This window comes from Podarcis gaigeae (assembly GCF_964106915.1).
Source record: "Podarcis gaigeae genome assembly, chromosome: 1".
In the NCBI taxonomy this organism is placed as follows: domain Eukaryota; kingdom Metazoa; phylum Chordata; class Lepidosauria; order Squamata; family Lacertidae; genus Podarcis; species Podarcis gaigeae.
This window is the reverse complement of record NC_139678.1, coordinates 2,378,402-2,393,903: the sequence shown is the minus strand read 5'-3', so window position 1 is coordinate 2,393,903 and position 15,502 is coordinate 2,378,402. Positions and strand designations below refer to the sequence as shown.

Genomic DNA, 15,502 nt, shown 5'->3' with positions numbered 1-15,502 from the left:
ACAAAACCTACAGTGAGATGGACAATAATGTTTATTATTGTATACTTCAACATTATTTATATCTGACAAAAAAATCTCCTTTTTTCTAATTTTTGTGGTGCCTGCCTTACCCCTCTTTCTCTCCACCTCATTCCTCTCCCTCTTTCTCTCTCCCTCTCCTCTCTCCTTCCTTCCTTCCTTCCTCTCTCTCCCCACCCTCTGATTTATTTCTTTATTTCTTCCCTCCTGCTTTGCATGGCCGTAGCCCGCAGTTGTGATTACTGCATTACAAGTTGATTAGCAGCTATTACTGCCACAGTGGGGAAAGCGAGAGTCGTCAGCATAAGCAGGGAAAGTGAAATTCCATGACAAGTCGGAGAGGCTGTGGGCCCTGGAGCGGGGGGGGGGGGGGGCAGAGAGAAAAATGCTGAAATGCGCAGGAGTCTGCGCTTGCACACTTCTCTCCCATTCTTGGCCTCGTCTCCCGAAAACAGCCGGTTGGAAGTGTCTCAGCACTGCAAGGGAGGGAGTTTCGGTGCTCAGTGCTCCCTGCTAAACAACCATTCTTATGCAGCAACTAATATAGATGATGCATCAGCTGAGCTATCTGCTTGCTGCATCCCTGACAGAGGTACAGTGGTACCTTGGTTCTCAAATGCCTTGGTTCTCAAACGCCAAAAACCGGGAAGTAAATATTCCGGTTTTCGAACCTTTTTCAGAAGCCGAACGTCCGATGCGGATGTCGGCTATTGTTTCCAGGGCGCCTGCACCAATCAGAAGCCGAACCTTGGTTTTCAAACATTTTGGAAGTGAAACGGAATTCCGGAACAGATTCAGTTTGGTGCTCCCCCCCCCCCATATACTTTGTGTTTTTGTTTTTGAGGCTTTTTCAGTTCATTTGCTTTTGTGACTGTGTGGAACCCAGTTCAGCTACCGACTGATTCTGTGACTGCAGAAATGGATAGAAGCCCCCCATCCAAAGAGAGGTAAAGGTAAAGGTACCCCTGCCCGTACAGGCCAGTCTTGACAGACTCTGGGGTTGTGCGCCCATCTCACTCAAGAGGCCAGGGGCCAGCGCTGTCCGGAGACACTTCCGGGTCACGTGGCCAGCGTGACATCGCTGCTCTGGCGAGCCAGAGCCGCACACGGAAACGCCATTTACCTTCCCGCTGGTAAGCGGTCCCTATTTATCTACTTGCACCCGGAGGTGCTTTCGAACTGCTAGGTTGGCAGGCGCTGGGACCGAGCAGCGGGAGCGCACCCCGCCGCAGGGATTCGAACCGCCGAAGAGAGACTATCGTTTAATTTGGATTTTTATCATCTACAATACTGTCTTATTTATTTATTTTATAGTACAGTACATTGATTATTGCTTTCATTACTATCTTGTTAGATAGTAAAATTCATGTTAAATTGCTGTTTTAAGGGGTTGTTTTTAAAAGTCTGGAATGGATTAATCCATTTTGCATTACTGTTTACGGGGAAACGCACCTTGGTTTTGGAACACTTTGGTTTTGGAACGGACTTTTATCATTTAATTTGAATTTTTATCATCTACAATACTGTCTTGTTTATTTTATAGTACAGTACATAGATTACAACGCAGGTGGCGCTGTGGGTTAAACCACATTGCCTAGTGCTTGCCTATCAGAAGGTCGGCGGTTCGAATCCCTGCAGCGCTCATCTCACTTTATTGGCTGAGGGAGCCGGCGTACAGCTTCCAGGTCATGTGGCCAGCATGACTAAGCCGCTTCTGGCGAACCAGAGCAGCACACAGAAACGCTGTTTCCCTTCCCGCTGGAGTGGTACCTATTTATCTACTTGCACCTTGACGTGATTTCAAACTCCTAGGTTGGCAGGAGCAGGGACCGAGTAACGGGAGCTCACCCCGTCACGGGGATTTGAACTGCCGACCTTCTGATCGGCAAGTCCTAGGCTCTGTGGTTTAACCCACAGCGCCACCCGCGTCCCATAGAGGGAAGTCATAGTCCCGTTCTATTCTGCCTTGGTCAGACCACACCTGGAATACCGTGTCCACTTCTGGGCGCCACAATTTAAGAAGGACGTTGACAAGCTGGAAGGTGTGCAGAAGAGGGTGACTAAGAGGATCAAGGGTCGGGAAACCAAGCCATATGAGGAACGGTTGAAGGAGTTGGGTATGTTTAGCATGGCAAAGAGTGGACTGAGAGGAGATATCTTGGAGCTTCTTTAGCTGTGATTCCTGCATTACAGGAATCGTGGGACTAGAAGAGGCCTGGAGACCCCAATTTTCCTGTGACTCCATGGTTCTATGAACACCACCCCATTTTTCAGCAGTCCTTGCTAGGCTTGAGAATTCTTATAATTTTTTTTCAGACCTGGCAGTTTTCTGCTGCTGAACAGGCACTTCTGGTGTTTAGAGACAACTCTTTATGACTCTCCTACTTAGCGATCCAATTCAACTTTCCTTAGAGGAACAACCATTAGCAAAAATGCTTGTTCGCTTTAAGAATCTATAAGGAAATTTAATTGGGGAAAACACTCAGGCGGGAGGAGGGACAAACAACCAATATATCTAACAAATTTCCTCTGCAAAAAATAAGAATAAAGTCACTGCACATCCTCCCCACCCCCCCAAAATGGAGTCTCAGCTTGTATATAGCTATTGTGTTAGTTTATGCTGCAAATTGATTTGCTCCTGTTAAATCTAATTTCCTTGTTCAACTTATAACCGGCCTTATTTTGATGCCTAAAAGGGTCCCTCTTTTTATTCCCCAAACCTACCACTCGATCCAAAGGCAATTTATTATTTTGTGCCAAACCCAATTGGCAACAATTTTCCCTGGGACTCGGTCCATCATAATCGCATTATGCCTTCATTAGCGATGCATGTAATAAAAGTGAAATCTATAAAAGACAGCCTCCCTAATGGCGCTTCGAGAATAATGGCGCGCAAACCTTGTTAGCGCAGTCCGAGGCGCTAAGCAAGGAGTCAGGTGTAATTAACTACCTATGGAAGGATGCAAACGCCGAACCGAAATACATTGTCAATATTTGTAGCGGGCTTGGCTGGGAGGGCATAAGGACCAGTGCCGGATTTACATATAAGCCAAACAAGCTATAGATTAGGGCCCCACTCTCTTGGCCCCCCCCCACAAAAAAGGGGGGGACCCAGATGTCCATTTCCAAAATATAAGATAAAAACAAATAAAATAAAACCTACATACAGCAACAGTGTGTTGTGTTGTGTAGGCTCCTATGATGCAAGTTATGGGCCCCACCTGCTAGCCTGCTCCCTAAAATATCACTGGTTTGCGCCTTTCTATATAAAGGGTGCCTACATTTTGCATGGACTGGTTGCAGGGCAACATATGTTGAAATGGCTTGAAATACCTATCAGGTCCATAAATTACCATATAGCATATATTCAACTGGAAAAAACAGTGACAATTTGTTGTTGGCAAAGGACAGCTGGACATATAAAGGGCCCCATTACCTTTAGTAGATAAGGGCCACATCAAACCTAAATCCAGCCCTGGTAAGGATGCAAGAGGAACCTGCTGGATCAGGCCAGCTTGTGCTGGGCCCAGGGGCTAACCCAAGTCACGTGGTCCAGATCCAGTCCTGAATCCAAGGATTCCGCTAGGAGTCAGTCCAACAGGGTCAAGGCAGGAAACCAGGCTAGGTCAGGTACAGGGTCACAGGCAGGTTCTAGCAAACAGCAATGTTGCTCCCGCAACCTGGGGTGGGGTCCGACAGACTTTTATCTCTTTTGGGGTAACGGCTGGTCCTGATCCCCCGTCGACTCACCTCCCTGTCTCGCCCAAAGGACAGCACTCCTCCTGCGAGTACTCAGCTCTCTCCTTCTCTCAGACCTCAGTCTCTGCAGCTCGGGAGACGTTGGTGGGTTACTAGACCCAGGGGCCACCTCAGCCTCCCCTGACCCAACTGGTAGAGTAGCAGCTGTAAGTGATGGCCCAGCTGGAGGCAACAAGGTCATCCCCGCATCTGGAGCCAGGGCAGGCTCAGGCCCCTGACTCTGCCCAGCCAGTGCTTGTTGCAGGGGAACCTGTGCACATTGGGAGTCTTCAGGATCAGGCCCCAGACTTGGTTCAGATGATGCCTGAGGCAGAGGATCCGGTGCAGACTGAGGCTCCTCCAGCTCCGAGTCCGAGCCCAAGTCCCAGGCCATCACACAGCGGAACACCAAGTGCAGAATCCTGTTCTCCCAGCAGCCAACCAGATGGCTCTAGAAAGCCCCCCTGATTATGGGCTGTGCTGGCAGGACTGGCCAGAGTTGTGACCAGCTGAGTCCAAGAGAGATCATTGGGTTAGGTCCCAGTCTCACCTATCAATCTGTGTTTGAGCTGCCGTTTGTGCATTGTATGATTCCATGATCCTCCTGTTCTGAAAGGAAGGCTCTACATCGCCCGCATCCCTGCCGCTTCTTCCGAGCGAGAGGCCTGCTCTCGGCGAAGATGCTGATGCGCAGTTAGGAAGGAGCATCTTCCTTTGTATCCCAGCAGTGGCCTAGAGAGGCGGCTATATTTAGCACAGCCGATCCTTGAGCTTTGCAGGGCTGGTTAGCAACAAGCAGCAAGCCAGCAAGGAGCAAAGCTGGTGTACACTAACATTGCCCAAAGGCTCTTGCTGCATGGATGGCGTCGGCTGCGCAAGGAAGGGCTGGGGGGCGGCTCGCTGGCCAGTGTGAGGTGGGAGCCGGTGCTGGGCCTCGGGGCAGCCAGCTGAAGTCTCCTTCTTCCACCCCGTCTCCTAGAAGCACAAACGGCAGATGGGCAAGACTCATCCACAGCAGCAAGCAATGGGGCCTGAGATGCAGGCCCATGCGGCTGGTGCTGTGGTCTAAACCACTGAGCCTCTTGGTCTTGCTGATCGGAAGGTCGGCGGTTTGAATCGCCGTGATGAAATGAGCTCCTGTTGCTCTGTCCCAGCTCTTGCCAACCTAGCAGTTTGAAAGCACACCAGTGCAAGTAGATAAATAGGGACCGCTGCGGCAGGAAGGTAAACAGTGTTTCTGTGCACTCTGGCACTTGTCACAGTGTCCCGTTGCACCAGAAGGGGTTTAGTCCTGCTGGCCACATGACCTGGAAAGCTGTCTGTGGACAAACGCCGGCTCCCTCGGCCTGAAAGCGAGATGAGCGCCGCAACGCCAGAGTCACCTTTGACTGGACTTAACCATCCAGGGGTCCTTTAATTTACCTGCAGGCCCATGCCAAATAAGCTTGATGCATCTTGCACTCCCCTGCTCTGGGAGCATCTTGCCCTATCTCTGCTGGAGAATTCTTGTTCCGAATGTAGGTTGAGCAAATCCTTGTCTCCTAGGACATGGGGAAGGGTCCAATGATTAAGGTTACCAGATTATTTTCAATGAATCCGGGAACACTTTAATTAATTAATATTACTGCACTTTCAGGGCGTTGATGCTGCAGCGATGGTGTTGGCAGAGGGGCTGCCGCTGCCTTGACCTCAACCGCCACGTTTCCCCTTCCTCCGAGGCTTCTATCTCCTTTCTCCATGAGCCTCGGCAGCCCTTTAGTTGTTGGTTCTTTGGTGGTGGTGGTGGGGATCTCTCAGGCAGCGCGATGCCTCCCTTCCCATCAGAGCAGCCCCAATCCCATTCCTACTTTCATGCAAGCAGGAGGGGGCAGGGATCTCTCAGCTGGGAAAGGAGGCTTCCTGTTGCCTAACTGAGAGATCCCTGCTCCCTCCGATAGGCAGCATGAAGCCTCCCTTCACAGCTGAGTTGCTGGGGTCAGGTAAGGTGGAGGCAGCCTGGAAGCTGCATCTTGGAGCCCCTGCACCACCATCAGATGGGGACTTCCGAGCAGCTGCTGAAGCCAGCCAGAGCCAAATGCTCCTGGCTGCTGAGACTGGCGCTGCTGTGTTTCCCGGGGACATTAGATGAAATCTGGGGACATTCCGGGGATGGAATTTGTCCAGGGACTTATTCACAAATCCGGGGACTGTCCCCGGGAAACGGGGACGTCTGGTCACCCTACCATAACTCACTGTCTTGCAGGTCTTTTGTTCCGTTCCCGGCATCTGCCTCTGTGGTGGGAGGCAGCAATGTTTCTGAATTCCAGTTACCGGAAACCACCAGAGAGGGCTCTTGTGCTCAAATCTTGCTTGTCGGTTTCCCACAGGCATTTGGGTGTCCACTCTGAGCATAGGATGCTAGAGTAGATGGGCTTTGGTCTGATGCAACAGCTGGGCTGTTCCTCCTCCACCGCCACTGGCCTGATCCAGGAGGCTCATCATATGGTCTTATCATAGACTCATAGGACTGGAAGAGACCCAAGGGTTATCTAGCCCAACCCCCCTGCAATGCAGGAATCTCAGCTAAAGCATCCATGACCGATGGTCATCTGACCTCTGCTTCAGAACTTCCAAGGAAGGAGAGTCCTCAACCACCCAAGGGAGACTGTTCCACATGTTACCATATATATATATAAATATATATATATATATATATATATGCTTTCGTAGATTTTCACGGGTACAGGAATGCAGGTTTTGGTGTCCTCGGGTGTCTTCCCGTGTAAAAGTTGGGGTGTCTAGGCGACGTTTCGACGAGGTCTCACTCGTCATCTTCAGGCTGGTGCTTTCGGCTTCTTGTTACTGGAACAGAGCGGGATCTCAATGTTTGAGTTCCTATAAATACTGTAGAGGGGGTGTGGTGTCTAGCCTCCAATGTTCTGGGCAGAGAGGAAGTTCCCAGGCTAGTGTGCCTTTTCTTCTTTTGTTCCTTAATTACTTGAGAGATACCTTGAGTGATTTCTTGAGTGATATCCTGAGTACCACTTAGGTGGGTCATTAGGTGTGGATTAGTTGCTAAAGTCTTTGTGTCTTGACCTCTTGAACTTTGTGAAGAGTTTTCCTGAGAAGATGGCTGTATTGCACTTAGTTGTGCTTTGGCTTGGCTTCGTGTATAGGGGCGAGCTGTGGTTTTGTGGCTTGTGTCAGCCAGATCTGTGTAGGGATTGCAGGGGGGTGCAGCATCCGGAGGTGCCACCATGGATTGGCTACTGGATGGTGTCAGTAATTCATCTGTGGAGAGGGTCTGGGTTTGGGTCTGGTGTGGTTGATTGGTGTTGGCGTTCTGTGTGCCAATAAAATCAGACTTGATGAAGCCAATAAAATCAGACTTGAAGTCACCAACATCCTCTGCTCCAGCAAACCACCCAGAAGCAATTTACACAAAGAAGAACAGAAAGCACTCACCAACCTGAGGAAAGACAACAACATAATCATTCTCCCAGCAGACAAAGGTAATGCCACAGTGGTGATGAACACATCGGACTACCAAGCAAAACTATCAAAGCTACTCCAAGATCCTGCCTACAAACCTATAAAAACAGATCCCACCACCTATCTGGAAAAAACCACCAAATCCAAAATAAAAGCCTCTCCTATCAGTGAAGAAATCCAGCTAAGAATCATCCCCAGAGAAAAATCATCCAGATGCCCCAAACTCTACGGCCTCCCCAAGATACACAAAGAAGGAACACCACTCAGACCAATAGTCAGCTCCATAGGCTCACCTCTACAAAATCTCGCTAAATTTCTCGCCAAGCAACTTCAGCCCTATGCAGAATCCATCTCTTCACACGTACCAAACTCCTTCCAGTTCATAGAAACAATAAAGAAGCAAAACCTACATCCTAATGACCTACTTGTGAGCTTCGATGTTGTATCTCTCTTCACACAAGTGCCCATTAATGAAGCCTTGACAGCTATTCAAAACAAATACAATCCCCCCGAATACATCTTGGACCTGACCAACCACTGCCTAACCAACACGTACTTCATCCACAATGGACAAAGATACAAACAGATAGAAGGAGCACCTATGGGATCACCCCTCTCACCGGTCATCGCAAACCTGTACATGGAACACTTTGAAACCAATGCTTTAGACAAGTCAGAACACAAACCCAAACTTTGGCTCAGATATGTTGACGACACCTTTGTAATTTGGCCACACGGGAAGGAAAAACTGGATAGCTTCCTCACACATCTCAACAACTTACACCCCAAAATACAATTCACTATGGAAATAGAAGCCAACAACCAACTTCCCTTCCTTGACGTCCTAATCTACAAAAAACCTGATGGCTCCCTAGGACACACTATCTACCAGAAAAAAACACACACCAACCGCTACTTACATGCACAATCACACCACCACCCTGCACAAATAAACTCCGTAGCCAAGACTCTCATCTCCAGAACCAAACGCCTGGCTGACAAAGACCACTTGACAACTGAGTTACAGAATCTCTCAAATGTGTTAATTGCCAATGGATACCAGCAAAACAGGATTACGAAGCTAATCCAAAAGGAAACACCCCCCAAAAACCAAGACACAGAAGAAAACAATGGCATGGCCCTCCTTCCTTATATCAAGGGCACTACAGATAAAATTAGCAAAATCCTCCATAAACACAATATCAAAACAGCCTTTTGCACCAACCAAAAAATAGCCAATATCCTCAGAAACCCCAAGGATAAAATCCAGTTGGAAAACCAAGGGATCTATGAAATACCCTGCAAAGTCTGCCCAGCCACGTACATTGGACAAACAAACAGACGAATAAATGCACGTATCGCAGAACACAAGAATGCCGTCAAAAAAGAAGAAAAAACTTCCTCTCTTTTCCAACACATGAAAGAAACAGGACACGAAATTAATTTTGCAGATTCCAAATTGCTCTTTAACACGGAACATCACCACAAGAGAATAATCATGGAAGCCATCGAGATAGAGAAACACCCTCACAACATGAACAAGCGTGACGACACATCCCGCTTGCCAGACATCTGGAAATTAGCCCTCCCCACAAAAACTGACACCAGATCCAGAGGCACACAGAACGCCAACACCAATCAACCACACCAGACCCAAACCCAGACCCTCTCCACAGATGAATTACTGACACCATCCAGTAGCCAATCCATGGTGGCACCTCCGGATGCTGCACCCCCCTGCAATCCCTACACAGATCTGGCTGACACAAGCCACAAAACCACAGCTCGCCCCTATACACGAAGCCAAGCCAAAGCACAACTAAGTGCAATACAGCCATCTTCTCAGGAAAACTCTTCACAAAGTTCAAGAGGTCAAGACACAAAGACTTTAGCAACTAATCCACACCTAATGACCCACCTAAGTGGTACTCAGGATATCACTCAAGAAATCACTCAAGGTATCTCTCAAGTAATTAAGGAACAAAAGAAGAAAAGGCACACTAGCCTGGGAACTTCCTCTCTGCCCAGAACATTGGAGGCTAGACACCACACCCCCTCTACAGTATTTATAGGAACTCAAACATTGAGATCCCGCTCTGTTCCAGTAACAAGAAGCCGAAAGCACCAGCCTGAAGATGACGAGTGAGACCTCGTCGAAACGTCGCCTAGACACCCCAACTTTTACACGGGAAGACACCCGAGGACACCAAAACCTGCATATATATATATATATATATATATATATATGCTTTCGTAGATTTTCACGGGTACAGGAATGCAGGTTTTGGTGTCCTCGGGTGTCTTCCCGTGTAAAAGTTGGGGTGTCTAGGCGACGTTTCGACGAGGTCTCACTCGTCATCTTCAGGCTGGTGCTTTCGGCTTCTTGTTACTGGAACAGAGCGGGATCTCAATGTTTGAGTTCCTATAAATACTGTAGAGGGGGTGTGGTGTCTAGCCTCCAATGTTCTGGGCAGAGAGGAAGTTCCCAGGCTAGTGTGCCTTTTCTTCTTTTGTTCCTTAATTACTTGAGAGATACCTTGAGTGATTTCTTGAGTGATATCCTGAGTACCACTTAGGTGGGTCATTAGGTGTGGATTAGTTGCTAAAGTCTTTGTGTCTTGACCTCTTGAACTTTGTGAAGAGTTTTCCTGAGAAGATGGCTGTATTGCACTTAGTTGTGCTTTGGCTTGGCTTCGTGTATAGGGGCGAGCTGTGGTTTTGTGGCTTGTGTCAGCCAGATCTGTGTAGGGATTGCAGGGGGGTGCAGCATCCGGAGGTGCCACCATGGATTGGCTACTGGATGGTGTCAGTAATTCATCTGTGGAGAGGGTCTGGGTTTGGGTCTGGTGTGGTTGATTGGTGTTGGCGTTCTGTGTGCCTCTGGATCTGGTGTCAGTTTTTGTGGGGAGGGCTAATTTATAGGAACTCAAACATTGAGATCCCGCTCTGTTCCAGTAACAAGAAACCGAAAGCACCAGCCTGAAGATGACGAGTGAGACCTCGTCGAAACGTCGCCTAGACACCCCAACTTTTACACGGGAAGACACCCGAGGACACCAAAACCTGCATATATATATATATATATATATGCAATTTCAACATAACAAATTATCAAAACAAATCATCTTCATTATTCCCCCCCATTTTCCCCCCCTCCCCCCCTAAGACTTCCCTCAGCTCCTCTCTCTGATTTCTCAACCCATGTTAACTTCAGCATATTATAAAATTGTATACATCCTTATATTATCTATCTACTATGTTAACCCTCAACAAATTTGTGTATGTTTATTCAAAACCTGCCAAGGAGTCCAGTTCCTTTTGTTGTCTTTTTAAATAATTTGTAAAAGCTTCCCATTCTTCTTTAAAGTCACAGTTGTCCTTGTCTCGCAATTTGCATGTCAATTTTGCCAGTTCCGCATAGTTCATCAATTTCTCTTGCCACTGTTCTTTTGTCAGGGTTTCCTCATTCTTCCATCCTTGTGCAATCAAGACTCTTGCTACTGTTGTAGCAGACATAAATAAATTCTTTATTTTCCTTGGCAGGTCTTGTCCTACAATCCCTAACAAAAATGCTTCTGTGTTTTTTTTTATAAATGTTATTTTAAACATTTACTTCAACTCATTATATATCGTCTCCCAAATTTTTAAAATTTCTCTGCATTCCCACCACATATGGTAAAAAGTCCCTTCCTTTTCTTTACATTTCCACATGTTACCTTGAACCCAGGCACAAGCTGCCTCTACACATGTACAAGTGTTTTTTTGTGAGAGACTTACATTGGTTGATTATGCAGCACAGCTATTACATACATACTACATACATATTACATACACAGGTAGACAGACTCACTGAATGTCACATGTGAATGACTACGCAACCATAGAGATTTGCACCCAGGCAGACTGAACACTCATTGGACCTGCAATTCAAGACATGTTTGATGAAGTGGACTGCAGGCTGCAAAAGCCTCTATCATAATCAATTTTTTCATCCTTAAGATCCCGCAAGACGGTTATTTCTACCTCCACAATCTACCTAAAGCTTTGGAAATTTGTCTCCAAGAGCTGCCTCACAAAGTATGAATTTTCGTAATCCAGGCCTGGAGCGTTAAATCAGGACAGGAGTGTTCTGAGTAAGCGCTATCCCCCTTGCAGGCAATAATGAAGTGTAATTATCAGCATTTCTGTCAATTAAAACTGCACTTCCTGTCTCTGCTTAGACATGAAAGGAGCCTTTTATGTTGCACTTAATTGTGATCAAAGGAAGCTGTAAATATAATTTTAAAGAGGTCCTTTTATTTTCTTTTTTTGTTGCAAATTTGGCTTGCAAAATAACAATGCCCACTTTAGCAATCCTTACTGTGATGAGGGGAGAAGCAGATTGCACAAAATCAAAAATAGCTGCATCTGTGGCCTCTTTTCTCAACAAGGCAGCAAACCTGCATCTCGTCTTTACCATTCCAGAATGCTGGCTGAGGCTCACAGGACTGCAGAGACGCGCCATTGCCTCATCGCCACTGCCACCCCACAAGGAACCCAAACGCAAAGTCGCATGCCAGCCCAAACTCCAAGCGGCAAGAGACTCTGGGGCTGCCAGCCAGGCCCTTGCCCAGAGTTCTGTTTCCTTGGAATGAAGTTCAGTGGAGAATGTGGTGCCTTTAAGATACAGTGGTACCTCTGGTTGCAAGAACAGATCCTCACAAACACACCAACAGAACCTCGACCAGGAACTTTCTATCTTCCTTACCAAACTTAAAACCATGGAGAGACCTGGTCTGAACAAAGACATTGGATTCTTATCTCATTATACATGACAAAGCCATTTTTCACCTTCTCACCCCTTGCTTTTTCCTGTAAGACCTATTGCAGTCATTAAGAGTCGTCAACAGGCTCATCACAGCTATCTGCCAACCACCCATTCCCACCACCCTTCTGAGTAATACCCCTCCCCACCTTCTCACTATATAGAAGGGTCTGGTAACTTCTGTTTCAGTGTATCTGAAGAAGTGTGCATGCACACGAAAGCTCATACCAAGAACTAACTTAGTTGGTCTTTAAGGTGCTACTGGAAGGAATTTTTTTTTGTTTTAGCTAGATGATGGGGTTGAGGAAAGGCCCACTATCCTGGAGGGCCCCACCACTTACCATATTGGCCCAAATATAAGCTGCACCTGGATATAAGCCACACCTTTAAAATTGGAGGGAAGGAAAAAATACCCCAATATAAGCCGCTCCATTCCCCACTGCTCCTGGCTAAATATGGGGGGGGGGCTGTGCTCTCTCACTTTCTCCCTTCCCAACCTTGGGGCAGGGGATGGGGGATATCATGCAGGGCGGGCGGCGCTTTGCCGTGCTCCTGGCGCTGTTTGCCCCACACTCCAGGCGGCATACTGTAAGGTTGTGAATATAAGCCGCACTTTAAATTTTCACAGTCAGAATTTGGAAAAAAAGAAGAGTGAGGCTTATATTGGGGCCAATACAGTAGTTGTAGTTCTTGCAACCTGCCTCATCCTTTTGGGATGCTGATGAAGACACACGAGTGGCCAGCTAAGACCACTGTCTGACAAAAGAAAACCTTGTCAGACCAGCTCAGCAAACTCCTCAAATCCTCACTGGGCACAGGAGCCAAAGAATTGGAGGAAACTCAGAGCATCTTCCAGACTGAAAATACAAATACCCAAAATACCCACAATGATTTCAAGGCAAAGGCAAATGAAAACCAGGAGAGGACACCAGAAACTTCTCCATCTTAGTAGGATGTTGTTATTGTAAAGAAAATGTAAACATATATCTTGAAAGACAGAAGGCCTCCTTCTCTTCCCTGGGCTTCCCTTACTGCATCCACGCAAGTGTCAATCAAAGGATGGAGATTTTGTCTTATACCTTTTTTTTAAAGGCGCAATTAGGCATAATGACATGTTCAAATGATTACACATATGAAAACTAATTGCATAATTGAGGATCATTATGCTGATGAGGTAAATACCCAATTACCAGAAAAAGCTTCTTTCCCACCTAAAAAAAATAATAATCAAGGAAATTGGCAGGAACCACCCCAAAAGAGTAAGTTGAACCCATGAGGAGATCATCAAAGTGCAAATGTTATTCACGGGGGGGAGAGAGAGAGACCTGAGCAGGGATTCTAGACTGAGACATCCTTGAGCATTTCCAATGCGTAGTTCAGATGCAGGACGTCCCATCTTCTGTCGCAGAAGGACAGCGCTGCTGGATCCGGCCAACGACCCATCTAGCTCAGCTTCTTCTTCTCATAGGGGCCAACCAGCTACCCATTATGGGAAATCTGCAAGCAGGATTCGAACACAAGACCATCACTCTCCCCTCCTGCGGTTTCCAGGGAGGCAGAGCACATATCCCACAACTGTCCCGTTTTATGTGTGACATCCCAGAATCACTGAACCCAATCCCAGCTCCCGTTTGCATCTCCTGTTTTTTGGTCTGGCGAGAGTCAGCAGGGTCACGCCAGAGCTCTGGCACACCTGCTGATGAGAGCTAGAACGCTTTCAGACCCTGCTGACTTGGGCAAGAACTCTGACTTGGAAGGTGCGCCTCTCCTGACTTGCCAATTTTGTGGACAAAAATGTTGGAGGGTATGGTAGAGCATAGCCACTGTGGCTAGTATAATAATAATAATAATAATAATAATAATAATAATAATAATAATAATATATTATAATTTATTATTTGTACCCCGCCCATCTGACTGGGTTTCCCCAGCCACTCTGGGCGGCTCCAACAAAGATTTAAAATACATTAAAATGTTACACATTAAAAAACTTCCCTGAATGGGGCTGCCTTCAGATGTCTTCTAAATGTCAGGTAGTTGTTTATCTCTGTGACATCTGGTGGAAGGGTGTTCCAAAGGGTGGGTGCCACCACCAAGAAGGCCCTCTGCCTGGTTCCCTGTAACCTCACTTCTCTCAGGGAGGGAACCGCCAGAAGGCCCTCGGCGCTGGATCTCAGTGTCCAGGCTGAACGATGGGGGTGGAGACGCTCCTTCAGGTATACTGGACTGAGGCCGTTTAGGGCTTTAAAGGTCAGCACCAACACTTTGAATTGTGCTCAGAAACATACTGGGAGCCAATGTAGGTCTTTCAAGACTGGTGCTATATGGTCTCGGCGGCCACTCCCAGTCATCAGTCTGGCTGCCGCATTCTGGATTAGTTGCAGTTTCTGGGTCACCTTCAAAGGTAGCCCCACGTAGAGCGCATGGCAGTAGTCCAAGCAGGAGATAACTAGAGCATGCACCACTCTGGCGAGACAGTAGTCATCTATAGCATGGGTAGGCAAAGTAAGGCCCAGGGGCCGGATCCGGCCCAATCACCTTCCCAATCTGGCCCACAGACGGTCCAGGAATCAGTGTGTTTTTACATGAGTAGAATGTGTCCTTTTATTTAAAATGCATCTCTGGGTTATTTGTGGGGCATAGGAATTCATTCATCCCCCCTTCCCCCAATATAGTCCAGCCCCCCACAAGGTCTGAGGGACAGTGGACCGGTCCCCTGCTGAAAAGGTTTGCTGACACCTGATCTATAGCCTTAACTTCCTTCATGAATTTGTTTAATGCTCTTTGAAGGCCATCCAGGTTGGTGGATTCCTGTGGCAGGGAGTTCCATAGTTAACTGAACTTAAGTTGACTGTGTGCCGCACAAAGGACTTCCCTTTATCTGGGCTGAATCGTCCAACATCCAGCTTCATTGATGTCCCTAGTAATCTGAGAGTGGGATAACCTGCTTTTTTTTTTTTTTTTACTGAACATTTTGTGTATTTAGCCATGGAGAAAAAATGCCGCCATGGCCCAGTGCACATAAAACGTTATGCTGGAATCTACCCCACTCCTCGTTTAACTAATGCTGTGGGGTTTTCATCATGGGAGCTAGTTTAAGTAAACACTATTGTATTGCAAGAAATCAATAGTGTCTGTGCGCAAAGGACAATATAGTGGGAGGAAAGAAAACATTCAAAGAGTGTGTTCCTGGATGCTCAGTTAACTGGATTTAATTTGAAGGTGGGGGGGGGGGCGAAGGGGCCAAAAACAGTGCCAAGGCTGCTGTAGGGAGAATGGCTGGGGCATCTCAGCACCAGCCCAGCGGTGTAGTCTCTGACACTCTCTTGTCTCCAAGGATATGAGTTCGAGTTACGGAGCTGCCAGGCAGGTCAGTGGTTCACCCCTGGCATACAGCTTGATGCATGATCCTGCTTCAATACCTCCCGGATTATTTCGCTTGGGAAGAAAGGCTTACAGATGCTCAAGGAG

At 47.3% G+C, this 15,502-nt stretch overlaps 2 protein-coding genes across 3 annotated transcripts in view; both read left to right on the top strand.

Annotated features, from left to right (window-relative positions):
* MDGA2 (MAM domain containing glycosylphosphatidylinositol anchor 2) overlaps positions 1–15,502 on the top strand; it is a 401,452-nt gene that overhangs the window by 162,834 nt on the left and 223,116 nt on the right. The window lies entirely within an intron of this gene.
* On the top strand, positions 6,484–15,439 carry LOC310851403 (uncharacterized protein; the record flags this gene model as incomplete). The annotated part of the gene is made up of 3 exons (XM_083753765.1): positions 6,484–6,593; positions 7,260–8,843; positions 15,369–15,439. The coding sequence occupies exons 2-3, from the start codon at positions 7,265–7,267 to the stop codon at positions 15,437–15,439; spliced, it is 1,650 nt and encodes a 549-aa protein (XP_083609891.1). The 5' UTR covers positions 6,484–6,593; positions 7,260–7,264.